The sequence below is a fragment of the Panulirus ornatus genome, chromosome 14 (assembly GCF_036320965.1).
Source record: "Panulirus ornatus isolate Po-2019 chromosome 14, ASM3632096v1, whole genome shotgun sequence".
NCBI classification, from domain to species: domain Eukaryota; kingdom Metazoa; phylum Arthropoda; class Malacostraca; order Decapoda; family Palinuridae; genus Panulirus; species Panulirus ornatus.
In genome coordinates, this window is record NC_092237.1 from 41,344,097 (window position 1) to 41,358,318 (window position 14,222).

At 43.8% G+C, this 14,222-nt stretch overlaps 2 protein-coding genes across 2 annotated transcripts in view; both read left to right on the forward strand.

Annotated features, from left to right (window-relative positions):
* Positions 1-14,222, forward strand: part of LOC139753540 (probable G-protein coupled receptor Mth-like 10) — a 32,223-nt gene that overhangs the window by 6,233 nt on the left and 11,768 nt on the right. The window lies entirely within an intron of this gene.
* The window catches only part of LOC139753107 (peptidylglycine alpha-hydroxylating monooxygenase-like), a 15,118-nt gene continuing 1,011 nt past the window's right edge, over positions 116-14,222 (forward strand). The window contains exons 1-3 of the mRNA XM_071669195.1: positions 116-220; positions 9,450-9,587; positions 14,202-14,222. The exon at positions 14,202-14,222 is cut by the window's right edge and continues 1,011 nt beyond it. Of these exons, the coding sequence (XP_071525296.1) occupies positions 116-220; positions 9,450-9,587; positions 14,202-14,222 (264 nt within the window). The remainder of the gene's footprint in view (positions 221-9,449; positions 9,588-14,201) is intronic.

The window sequence follows — 14,222 nt, forward strand, 5'->3', positions numbered from 1 at the left end:
TGATACCTCTCCTGACTCACCCACTAGTTATGTATTTTCTCATATTAACCCTCTCTGATTGGATAAAAGTTTTCTCATCTACTGTTTAGCTGACTGAGCTATTCTATTGTGAATAATGACACTTAAGACTAAATACGGAGAGATTCGAACCCAAACCTACTGTGCAGTAGGCTTTTCTCGCACCGTAGCCCAGTGGCTAAGAGTACCGGCTTCCTGCATGGTAAGCCAGGGTTTAAATCAGCTTAGCTCATAGATAAATCGCTATCATATATTCCAGGCGTCCAGTACATAGTTATATGTACTGGATGGTATTGCAGTGGAATTTATTAAAAAAAAGGGGTGAATGTGGGGTTGACTGGTTTGTAAGGATATTTAATGTCTGTATGGCTCATGGTGAAGTGCCGGATTGGTGGAATGCATGCATAGTGCCATTATGCAAAGGCAAAGGGGATGAAGGTGAGTTTTTAAATTACAGAGGTAAAAGTTTCTTGAGTATTCCTGGGAAATTAGATGGGGGGGGGGGTATTGATTGAGAGGGTGAAGATATGTACAGAGCATCAAACTGTGGAAGAGCAGCGGTGTGGTTTCAGAAATGGAAGAGAATGTGTGGATCAGATGTTTGCTTTGAAAAATGTATGTGAGAAATACTTAGAAAAAAAAATGGATTTGTATGTAGCATTTATGGATCTGGAGAAAACATATGATAGAGTTGATAGAGATGCTCTGTGGAAGGTATTAAGAGTATACGGTGTGGAAGGCAAGTTGCTAGAAGCAGTGAAAAGTTTTTATCGAGGATGTAAGGCATGTGTACGTGTAGGAAGAGAAGAAAGTGATTGGTTCTCAGTATATGTCGGTTTGCGACAGGGGTGTGTGATGTCGCCATGGATGTTTACTTTGTTTATGGATGGGGTAGTCAGGGAGATGAATGCAAGAGTTTTGGAGAGAGGAGCATGTATGCAGTCTGTTGTGGATGTGAGGGCTTGGAAAGTGAGTCAGCTGTTGTTCGCTGATGATACAGCGCTGGTGGCTGATTGATGTGAGAAACTGCAGAAGCTGGTGACTGAGTTTGGTAAAGTGTGTGAAAGAAGAAAGCTGAGAGTAAATTGTGAATAAGAGCAAGGTTATTAGGTACAGTAGGGTTGAGGAACAAGTCAAGTGGGAGATAAGTTTGAATGGAGAAAAGCTGGAGAAGTGAAGTATTTTAGATATCTGGGAATGGATTTGGCAGCTGATGGAACCATGGAAGCGGAAGTGAGTCACAGGGTGGAGGAGGGAGCGAAAGTTCCGAGGGCGTTGAAAAATGTGTTGAAAGCGAGAACATTATCTAGGAAAGCTTTAGTAAAACGGGTATGTTTGAAGGAATAGCGGTTCCAACACTGTTATATGGTTGCGAGGCGTTGGCTATAGATAGGGCTGTGCGAAGGAGGGTGGATGTGTTGGAAATGAGATGTTTGAGGACAATATGTGGTGTAAGGTGGTTTAATCGAGTAAGTAACGAAAGGGTAAGAGAGATATGTTGTAATAAAATGAGTGTGGTTGAGAAAGCAGAAGAGGGTGTGTTGAAATTGTTTGGTCACATGGAGAGGAGTGAGGAAATATTGACAAGAGGATGTATGTGTCGGAGGTGGAGGGAGCGAGATGTGGGAAACCAAATTGGAGGTGGAAGGACGGAGTGAAAAAGATTCTGAGCGATCGGTGCCTGAACGTGCAGTAGGGTGAAAGGCGTACAAGGAATAGAGTGAATTAGACCGATGTGGTATACCGGGGTCGAAGTGCTGTCAATGGGTTGAACCAGGGCATGTGAAGCTTCAGGGGTAAACCATGGAAAGTTTTGTGGGGCCTGGATGTGGAAAGGGAGCTGTGGTTTCGGTGCATTATACATGACACCTAGAGACTGAGTGTGAACGAATGTGGCCTTTGTTGTCTTTTCCTAGCGCTGCCTTGTGCATGTACGGGGGAGGGGGTTTTCATATCATGCGTGGCGGGGTGACGACGGGAATGAATAAGGGCAGCAAGTATGAATTATGTACGTGTGTATATATGTATATGTCTGTGTATGTATATATATGTATACGTTGAAATGCATAGATATGTATATATGCGCGTGTGGGCGTGTATGTATATACATGTGTACGTGGGTGGGTTGGGCCATTGTTTCGTCACTCATTCTCTTCATGTGACCAAACCATTTCAAAACACCCTCTTCTGCTCTCTCAACCACACTCTTTTCATTACCACACATCTCTCTTACCCTTTCATTACTTACTAGATCAAACCACCTCACACGACATATTGTCCTCAAACATCTCATTTCCAAAACATCCACCCTCCTCCGCACAGGCTAACCTATAGCCCACGCCTCGCAGCCAAATAACATTGTTGGAACCACCATTCCTTCAAAAACACCCATTTTTGCTTTCCGAGATAATGTTCCACACATTCTTCAACGCTCCCAGAACTTTCACCCCCTCCCCCACGCTGTGACTCACTTCCGCTTCCTTGGTTCCATCCGCTGCCAAATCCACTCCAAGATATCTAAAACATTTCACTTCCTTCAGTCTTTCTCCATTCAAACTCTCCTCCCAAGTGACTTGTCCCTCAACCCTGCTGTACCTAATAACCTTGCTCTTATTCACTTTTACTCTCAGCTTTTTTCTTTCACACACTTTACCAAACTCAGTCACCAGTTTCTGCAGCTTCTCACCCGAATCAGCCACCAGCGTTGTATCATCAATGAACAACAACTGACTCACTTCCCAAGCCCTCTCATCCACAACAGACTCAAGGTTAAAGGAGAAAATAGTTTAGAAGACTTTTGAGAATAAATTCAGGGGTTGGTGCGGGGAAAAGAGCTGAGGAAGGAGTAGCACCACCCCTGAAGCAGGAGTTGTGGGAATGTGTGATAGAGTGTAAGAAATCAAATTCTACATTGATGTCGGTAAAACAGAAAGTGAATGGAGAGAGATAGGTGATCATTGGTGTTTATGCACCGGGTCATGAAAAGAAAGATCATAAGAGGCAAGTGCATTGGGAGCAGATGTGTGCGTATGTCGTCAGCTTTGATGCTCGAGACCGAGTATTAGTGACAGTTGATTTAAATGCAAAGCAAAGGTGAATAATGTGGCAATTGAGGGTATAAATTGGTGTACATGAGATATTTGGTGTCGTGAGTAGAAATGGTGTAGAGCTTCTGGATTTCTGTGCTGAAAAATGACTTGTGATTGGGAATACCTGTGTTTAAAAAGAGAAATATACCTTGGTATACCTATGTGCGTAGGAGGAATGGTCAAAGGGCATTATTAGACTACGTGTTAATTGGTCTGGCGTGTAGAAGAAAGACTGTTGGATGTTAATGTGCTGTGAGGGGAAGCTGGTGGGATGTCTGATCACTATCCTGTGCAGGCGAAGGTGAAGATTTGTAGAGGTTTTCAAAAAAGAAGAGAAAATGTTGGGGAGAACAAAGTGGTGAGAGGTTGAGTGTAGAATGGCAAAGGATGAGAGCAAGTGAAGTGAAAGAAATGGAGGAGGAATGGGATGTATTTAGGGAAGCAGTGATGGCATGTGCAAAAGATGCTTGTGACTTGAGAAAGGTGGGAGGAGGGCAGATTAGAAAGGAAAGTGATTGGTGAGATGAAGAAATAAATGTGTTATTGAAAGAGAAGAGAGAAGCGTTTGAACAATACTCACAAGAAATGAGTGCAAATGACTGGGAGATGTACAAAAGAAAGCGGCAGGAGATCCATAGGAAGGTGCATGAGTTGAAAAAGAGAGCAAATGAGAGTTGGGGTGAGAGAATCATTAAGCTTTACGGAGAACGAAAAGATGATTTGGAAGGAGGTAAATAACGTGAGTTAGAGAACAAATGGGAACATCGGTGAAGGGGGCAAGGGGGAGGTGATAACAGGTAGTGATGAAGGGAGAAGGACATGGAGTATGTGTTAGGTTTGTTGAATGTGTTTGATGATAGAATGGCAGATATGGGGTGTTTTGGTCCAGGTGGTGTGCGAAGTGAGAGGGTCAGGGGGAATGGTTTGGTTAAGAGAGGAGGTAGTGAAAGCTTTGCTGGAGATGCAATCCGTCAAGGCGGCGAGTTTGGATGGTATTGCAGTTGAATTTATTAAGAAAAGGGGGTGACTGTGTTGTTGATTGGGTGGTAAGGATATTCAGTGTATGTATGGATCATGGTGAAGTGCCTGAGGATTGGCGGAATGCATGCATAGTTCCACTGCACAAAGGCAAAGGGGATAAAGGTGAGTGTTCAAACTACAGAGGTATAAGTTTGTTGAGTATTCCTGGGAAATGGTATGGGAGGTATTAATTGAGAGGGTGAAGTCATGTACAGAGTATCAGATTGAGAAGGAGCAGTGTGGTTTCAGAAGTGGTAGAAGATGTGTAGATCAGATGTTTGCTTTGAAGAATGTGTATGAGAAATGCTTAGAAAAACAGATGGATTTGTATGTAGCATTTATAGATCTGGAAAAGGCATATGATAGAGTTGATAGTGATGCTCTGTGGAAGGTTATGGAGTATATGGTGTAGGAGGAAAGCTGCTAGAAGTAGTGGAAAGTTTTAACCGAGGATGTAAGGCATGTGTACGAGTAGGAAGAGGGGAAAGTGATGGTTCCCAGTGAATGTCGGTCTTCGGCAGGGGTGTGTGATGTCGCCATGATTGTTTAATTTTTCTATGTATGGGGTGGTTAGGGAAGTAAATGCAACAGTTTTGGAGAGAGGGGCGAGTATGCAGTCTGTTGTGGATGAAAGGGCCTGGGAAGTGAGTCAGTTATTGTTCGCCAGTGATACATCATTGGTGGTTGATCCGAGTGAGAAACTGCAGAGGTTGGTGACAGAGTGTGGAAAAGTGTGTGAAAGTAGAAGGTTGAGAGTAAATGTGAATAAGGACAAGGTTATTAGGTTCAGTAGGGTTAAGGGATAATCAAGTGGGATGTAAGTTTGAATAGAGAAAAACTGGAGGAAGTGAAGTGTTTTAGATATCATAGAGTGGACTTAGCAGCGAATGGAACCATCGAAGTGGAAGTGAGTCACAAGGTGGGGGAGAGGGCGAAGTTTCTGGGAGCGATGAAGAAAGTGCGGAAGGAGATAACTTCATCTCGGAGAGCAAAAATCGGTTTGTTTGAAGGAACAGTAGTTCCAACAATATTATATGATTGCTAGGCATGGGCTATAGATAGAGTTGTACGGAGGAGGGTGGATGTATTACAAATAAGATGTTTGAAGAGAATGTATTGTGTGAGGTGGTTTGATCGAGTAAGTAATGAAAGGGTAAGAGAGATGTGTGGATATAAACAGAGTTTGGTCGAGAGAGCAAAAGAGGGTGTGTTGAAATGGTTTAGACATATGGAATGAGAGAGGAAAGATTGACAGAGAGTATATGTGTCAGAGATGGAGGGAATAAGGAGAAGTGGGAGACCAAGTTGGAGGTGGAAGGATGGAGTGAAAAAGATTTTGAGTGATCGGGGCCTGAACCTACAGGAGGGTGAAAGGTGCAAAGAATAGAGTGAATTGGAACTATGTGATATACCGGGGTCGACGTGCTGTCAATGGACTGAGCCAGGGCATGTGAAACGTCTGGGGTAAACCATGGAAAAGTTCGCGGGGCTGTGGTCTCGGCGCGTTACGCATGACAGCTAGAAAGTGAGTATGAACGAATGTGGCCCATTTTTGACTGTTTTCCTGATGCTACCTTGCTGAAACAGGGGGTAGAGATGTTGTTTCCTGTGGGGCGGGATAGCGCTGAAAATGGATGAAAGTATGCAAGTATCAATATGTACAGTCGCGAAACAAAGAACCGAGACACAATTGGAGATAGTGGTGAAGTCGTGAATGGAGGGGGAATGTTTGTGTCATAGTGTGTGATTGCTCGACGTATTGCAGTCTCAGTCACTGCCATACTGGGGAAGGTTCTTTGTTATGAATACTCTCTGTAATAGATGTGAATCATGTATATGTGTATCCTGTGTCATACGATATCATAATATCTATCTGTTACGTTCATTTTATTAGTTGTATTAAGACTTATGACTCATATTTAGGGCACTGCGCAACTCATAGTATTTGTGGAGTCAACGGCATCTGTCTAGGGTGTGGGTTCACTATGAGACCGAAGCATCAAATGTTTGATTATATACTATCAAATGAAACTCGTTATCAATCAGTGCTTTCGTCTACATGCTTTACTAGCGGGTATACCAATGAGATACAGCATTGTTGTTAATAATCTTTGTCCCTTAGTTACATTCTCAGTAAATACAAGGTGCCTCCCTTGAAAACTGACAGAGCTTCATTAAGCACATACACACTCATCATTTGTTACTACATTCAGCTGGTAAAAAAAGATCTATGCTGTTACTAAACTGAAGTTTGCCCTATCCGTGATAAAACAGATTGTGGCTCTGATACTCAAAACATGCCTCATAGGATCTCTACCCTTTCGCCCTACAACCTCTTCAACCAGCTAGCCTCACACGAGCACTCACCTCCCGGCTAGCCTCACACGAGCACTCACCTCCCAGCTAGCCTCACACGAGCACTCACCTCCCGGCTAGCCTCACACGAGCACTCACCTCCCGGCTAGCCTCACACGAGCACTCACCTCCCAGCTAGCCTCACACGAGCACTCACCTCCCAGCTAGCCTCACACGAGCACTCACCTCCCAGCTAGCCTCACACGAGCACTCACCTCCCAGCTAGCCTAACACCAGCACTCACCTCCCAGCTAGCCTCACACGAGCACTCACCTCCCAGCTAGCCTAACACCAGCACTCACCTCCCAGCTAGCCTCACACGAGCACTCACCTCCCAGCTAGCCTAACACCAGCACTCACCTCCCAGCTAGCCTCACACGAGCACTCACCTCCCAGCTAGCCTCACACGAGCACTCACCTCCCAGCTAGCCTCACACGAGCACTCACCTCCCAGCTAGCCTCACACGAGCACTCACCTCCCAGCTAGCCTAACACCAGCACTCACCTCCCAGCTAGCCTCACACCAGCACTCACCTCCCAGCTAGCCTCACACGAGCACTCACCTCCCAGCTAGCCTCACACGAGCACTCACCTCCCAGCTAGCCTCAAACGAGCACTCACCTCCCAGCTAGCCTAACACCAGCACTCACCTCCCAGCTAGCCTCACACGAGCACTCACCTCCCAGCTAGCCTCACACGAGCACTCACCTCCCAGCTAGCCTCACACGAGCACTCACCTCCCAGCTAGCCTCACACGAGCACTCACCTCCCAGCTAGCCTCACACGAGCACTCACCTCCCAGCTAGCCTCACACGAGCACTCACCTCCCAGCTAGCCTCACACGAGCACTCACCTCCTAGCTAGCCTAACACCAGCACTCACCTCCCAGCTAGCCTAACACCAGCACTCACCTCCCAGCTAGCCTAACACCAGCACTCACCTCCCACATTGTCTTCCCTAATCTCGTCCATCCTTCTATATTAACAATATAGACGATACCTTACTTCGAGTTCAATCAAAAAGATTTGCACGTTCAGGTAATATATTGAGAATGTTTTGTTGATAAAGAAGCGATCTGTCGTCCCACAGTTGAAATCAATGAAATTCTAATGAACCCTTCTGGGGGCGAGTGAATTTTCAAGTCAGTGCAAATGACCGCACTCATAGGTTGAGAGTAACTTGGTCCCTGGCACGTGTTACGAGGTAGACACACTTTTATAATCAACTCCAAAGTGTTGATGGACACGATATTCTTTTATACTAGACGATATTAATTCAATCACACAGTGAGGGTTAACACTTTCGCTGGGTGAGGTTTCCCTTATGATGAGTATGATCATGTAGCGACAGTCTGGGTAAAATAGTCTGGCGTTAACTAGAGTAGAATAGTAAAGTCACGCGCAATGCCGCTCTTAGCACTCTCTTCCCACTTTTATATTTCTCCCTCACTATAACCTTCATAACGTTCACAGCCAAGTCTATAAACATTTTAGGAGCACTAATCAACTTTCCCTTCGTCTCCTATATTCGCTGTTTTATCCTTACTTTTTTTCTTTTTACACCCGATATTGTCTCAGATTTGGCCAGGATTGTCCGTGCTGTGTCTGTCACCGTAAAAAAGATGTGACGTATGCTCTTGAAAGTTACTGATATGACAATAATTGTATTTTGCACGCATAGTGTCCTTAAGTGAACTTAAGTGAACTTAAGCATTACACTGACTAACAGTGCCAGACACAAGGTTTATAGTATGTTATGTATTACCTCCGGCAATTTCACTCGTATGAAATACAATAAAGAGTTTAAAATCGTATCTCCAGCTGGACAACGTAGTCTTAAGGTTTTAACGAAAACGGCAAACCGTTTAATACATTAACATGCTTAACAGCAGACGATTATACTGATAACCGGGGACAATCCACCTTCAGTAAAGGTTATCCGTGGAATAAAGGAGATGAGGTTATCAGGAGACGAGTATTTCCAATTACATATGACGTGACGACTTCTTTATCCAGCTCTATTTTTCGTATTTTGTTTATGATCTAGACTTAGGATCTAAGTGATAATCAACACCATTGCGTTTCCTCATGTTTGATTATGTTGCCTATGTTGATGGAAATGAGAGGTCATATGTTTACACACCGTAGCAGGTTATTTAAAGCTAACGACTGTTCTGCACTCAGCGAACAGACTGAATGGTTCAGCGGTCATCACCTGAGGGCAGCATAGACGCAGTGGAAGTGTAAAATCGAAATACACGATGAATAATGAATGATAGCCTTCCTGGTCTGGTTGCATTCATAATGTATGGCTGATACTAACGTTTAACAGCAGTTTGCATGAAATGATATGGACAACACGTAACCAGCAAATTTAACAATATTCCACAAACTTAAGTTGCAGGGTGGCCAGCCTTCTGCGCCAACATTGTGTTCATGCTATGACTTGGCTATATTATCACAATACTGGTTTTTGATTTCTTATGGAGCAATTTACCTCAGAATATATCGAGTCTTGCGACCTTCCTTAACCTATCATCTGTAGCTACAATTCACTGTTGACTCTCCTTTGCATTTATCAATATGGGTAAACACTGCAGAGGGATGTTAATACATATGTAAATTTGTGCTGTTCTAAATATGACAAGCAGGTGTCAATAAAAAATGGTAAGGCATGTTTGTTTTTATCACAAGTCACAGCTACCCACACTTATACATACTAACATACTCAAACACGCACGCAGACTCTGCCATGCTCCCATGCTCATATATCAGTCCCATACTCATTGGCTAGTTCAGCTTCCGCTCATCTCAATTGCTTCCCACAGCCGTTCGGGAACAGAAGCCACGTGCCTGAACACCAGCTAAGACTTCCTCCTTAGGATTTCCAACTCCTTGGCGTGCAGTACCAGTGATCCGATGTTCGTTCCTGTACTGACTCCCACACATTATCTATATTTGCCCATAGGTTCTCAAAAGGATCGAGATCGCTTGCTTTGCTCGGCCAGTCGAGAAGTTCAACATTCCTCTGATCTTGGAATCAACTTCCGACGATCCTGGCCGTGTGTATGGGGCAGTTGTCCTGCATAAAGATGATCCTTTCCGGGTAAGGTAGAGTGTAGGTCCTCACCGAGCGGAGCATGACTTCAAGTATTTCCATATAGTTGTCTGCTGTTAAACGTCCTTCGATGTCCACCAGTTCACCTACCCCGTGCAGGTAGATCCAACCCAACATATTGGCAGTGACGTGACCGATCCTGGCCACCTCATAGAGGGTGTAGCGCGCATAACTGGTTCTTTTTTTATATTGATTATTCTAGTATTCAGTAAACATCTGTGAAACATAAAATAGAAAGACTATTACACCGATGGACAATAAGTAGGAGAGACTTTTTTACTGGCATTCACTACATGTTATGATATCAACTTGTCCTGTAGCCACCACAGATGTAAAGAAGGGTAGGAACAAGACTGGAAAGATAAGCTGTGCAATTTTTTAAAAAGCAAACTAATCTTAGTAACCATAAGCACTGCGTGGCGATAGAAAACGTAACTGATAACGTAATATCCTAGTCGATTCAAGTAAAGGAATGAATTAATAATTGTGAAATACTGTAGTATTTTGTAGTCTGCAATATATTTCCTACTAATTCAGTTCAATCTTTCATCATTTCTGCTCCGCAGTGAACTTTTCCAATGATGATAACCAGAAAGACTTTTCATCGCTCCAAATGACCCGCACCCACAAATCCAGTCCCTCGTCTGCGTACTGTTAGGCAAAGCGGAGTCGGTGTTCTCTGTGTCTCTCACTGAGCTTTTCTTTGATAGCAGACGTCTGATGGTGTATGCCAGAGTCATGCAGCCTCACCGTCCTTGAAGTAACGTCGAGTCTTAGCTGTTCCCTAATGGCGACAGCATCCGTGAAGACGTTTGCTGCTGCTGCTCCACGTTTAGCTTCATCCTGAGCTGGTGTAGCTTCTCTGGGGCGTCCTGACTATGGCCGATCATCGAGATGTTCCTCTTCATCCTATCTTCTTAACCATTTATACACTGTTGTGCGAGATATCCCTATTTATGATGGCGTCAGGCTAGAGTCTCTCACGCCCACGATGCGTCCATGTTGAGCAATTTTCGTCGAGTTCATTTTGACACTTGGTGACGGGGTGCGTGGAGCGAATCTCGGCAGACCACCAACCGAAGTTCAAACAATACTTAGGTTTCGAATGTTGTTTGCTTCGAGACACTGAACGAGATTGATGCTTCGATCCAAACCCCTGATGGATGCCACCGACTCCACGAATACCTTCAGCTGCGTAGTTCTTTAACTATGAGTCATAATACCTAACATAACTAATCAATTGTGAACAACTGTTAGATATCAGAGTAAGTTATTGCACAGAATACACATATATATAACATTCACATATATTACATAGAGTATTCACACACTGAACCCTCCCCAATATACGACTACATGGAAGTCCTTGAGACTGCGATACGTTGACCAATCACAAACGATGACACATCCATGACTTTTCACTACCATCCCCGTCTTTACTACTGGGTTGTTGCCAAAAGTCGCCAGTTGTGTCCTCGTTCTTTGTCCCGGGATTGTGTATATGTCTGTGTATGTGTATGTATATGTCTGTATAAATGTTGATATGCATATGTGGGTGTATGGGCATATATATATATATATATATATATATATATATATATATATATATATATATATATATATATATATATATATATATATATATATTATCATTTTTTCATTATTTTGCTTTGTCGCTGTCTCCCGCGTTTGCGAAGTAGCGCGAGGAAACAGACGAAAGAAATGGACCAACCCACCCCCATACACATGTATATACATACATGTCCACACACGCAAATATACATACCTATACATCTCAATGTACACATATATATACACACACAGACACATACATATATACCCATGCACACAATTCACACTGTCTGCCTTTATTCATTCCCATCGCCACCTCGCCACACATGTAATACCATCCCCCTCCCCCCTCATGTGTGCAAGGTAGCGCTAGGAAAAGACAACAAAGGCCCCATTCGTTCACACTCAGTCTCTAGCTGTCATGTAAAAATGCCCGAAACCACAGATCCCTTTCCACATCCAGGCCCCACACAACTTTCCATGCTTTACCCCAGACGCTTCACATGCCTTGATTCAATCCACTGACAGCACGTCAACCCCGGTATACCACATCGATCCAATTCACTCTATTCCTTGTCCGCCTTTCACCCTCCTGCATGTTCAGGCCCCGATCACTCAAAATCTTTTTCACTCCATCTTTCCACCTCCAATTTGGTCTCCCACTTCTCCTCGTTCCCTCCACCTCCGACACATATATCCTCTTGGTCAATCTTTCCTCACTCATTCTCTCCATGTGCCCAAACCATTTCAAAACACCCTCTTCTGCTCTCTCAACCACGCTCTTTTTATTTCCACACATCTCTCTTGCCCTTACATTACTTACTCGATCAAACCACCTCACACCTCACATTGTCCTCAAACATCTCATTTCCAGCACATCCACCCTCCTGCGCACAACTCTATCCATAGCCAACGCCTCGCAACCATACAATATTGTTAGAACCACTATTCCTTCAAACATACCCATTTTTGCTTTCCGAGATAATGTTCTAGACTTCCACACATTCTTCAAGGCTCCAAGGATTTTCGCCCCCTCCCCCACCCTATGATTCACTTCCGCTTCCATGGTTCCATCCGCTGCCAGATCCACTCCCAGATATCTAAAACACTTCACTTCCTCCAGTTTTTCTCCATTCAAACTTACCTCCCAATTGCCTTGACCCTCAACCCTACTGTACCTAATAACCTTGCTCTTATTCACATTTACTCTTAACTTTCTTCTTTCACACACTTTACCAAACTCAGTCACCAGCTTCTGCAGTTTCTCACATGAATCAGCCACCAGCGCTGTATCATCAGCGAACAACAACTGACTCACTTCCCAAGCTCTCTCATCCACAACAGACTTCATACTTGCCCCTCTTTCCAAAACTCTTGCATTCACCTCCCTAACAACCCCATCCATAAACAAATTAAACAACCATGGAGACATCACACACCCCTGCCGCAAACCTACATTCACTGAGAACCAATCACTTTCCTCTCTTCCTACACGTACACGTGCCTTACATCCTCGATAAAAACTTTTCACTGCTTCTAACAACTTGTCTCGCACGCCATATATTCTTAATACCTTCCACAGAGCATCTCTATCAACCCTATCATATGCCTTCTCCAGATCCATAAATGCTACATACAAATCCATTTGCTTTTCTAAGTATTTTTCACATACATTCTTCAAAGCAAACACCTGATCCACACATCCTCTACCACTTCTGAAACCACACTGCTCTTCCCCAATCTGATGCTCTGTACATGCCTTCACCCTCTCAATCAATACCCTCCCATATAATTTACCAGGAATACTCAACAAACTTATACCTCTGTAATTTGAGCACTCACTCTTATCCCCTTTGCCTTTGTACAATGGCACTATGCATGGAAGCGGAAGTGAATCATATGGTGGGGGAGGGGGGTGATAGTTCTGGGAGCGTTGAAAAATGTGTGGAAGTCGAGAACGTTATCTTGGAAAGCAAAAATGGGTATGTTTGAGGGAATAGTGGTTCCAACAATGATATATGGTTGCGAGGCGTGGGCTATATAGAGAGTTATACGGAGGAGGGTGGAGATGATGGAAATGAGATGTTTGAGGACAATGTGTTGTGTGAGGTGATTTGATCGAGTAAGTAATGAAAGGGTAAGAGAGATGTTTGGTCATATGGAGAGAAAGAGTGAGGAAAGATTGAAAAAGAGTATATATGTGCCAGAGGGAACGAGGAGAAGTGGGAGACCAAATTGGAGGTAGAAAGATGGAGTGAACTAGATTTTGAGTGATCGGGGCCTGAACATGCAGGAGGGTGAAAGGCGGGCGAGGAATAGAATGAATTGGATCGATGTGGTATACCGGGGTCGACGTGCTGTCAATGGATTGAATCAGGGCATGTGAAGCGTCTGGGTAAACCATGGAAAGTTGTGTGGGGCCTAGATGTGGAAAGGGAGCTGTGGTTTCGGGCATTATTGCATGACAGCTAGAGACTGAGTGTAAACGAATGGGGCCTTTGTTGTCTTTTCCTAGCGTTACCTCGCACACATGAGGGGGAGGGGGATTTTATTTCCATGTGTGGCGAGGTGGCGATGGGAATGAATAAAGGCAGACAATGTGAATTGTGTGCATATTTATATATGTATATGTCTGTGTGTGTATATATATGTGTACATTGAGATGTATGGGTATGTATATTTGCGTCTGGGGTAAATTATGAAAAGTTTTGTAGGGCCTGGATGTGGAAAGGGAGCTGTGGCTTCGGTGTATTATGCATGACCGCTAGAGACTTGGTGTGAACGAATGTGGCCTTTCTTGTCTTTTCCTAGTGCTACCTCGCGCACATGCGGCGGGAGGGAATTTCATTTCATGTGTGGCTGGGTTGCGACGGGAATGAATAAAGGCAGACAGTATCAATTATGTACATGTATATATATATATATATATATATATATATATATATATATATATATATATATATATATATATATATATATATATATTCTAAATTTCTAAAAGGGGAAACATAAGCGGAGTCACGCGGGGAGTGCCCATATATATATACCCCC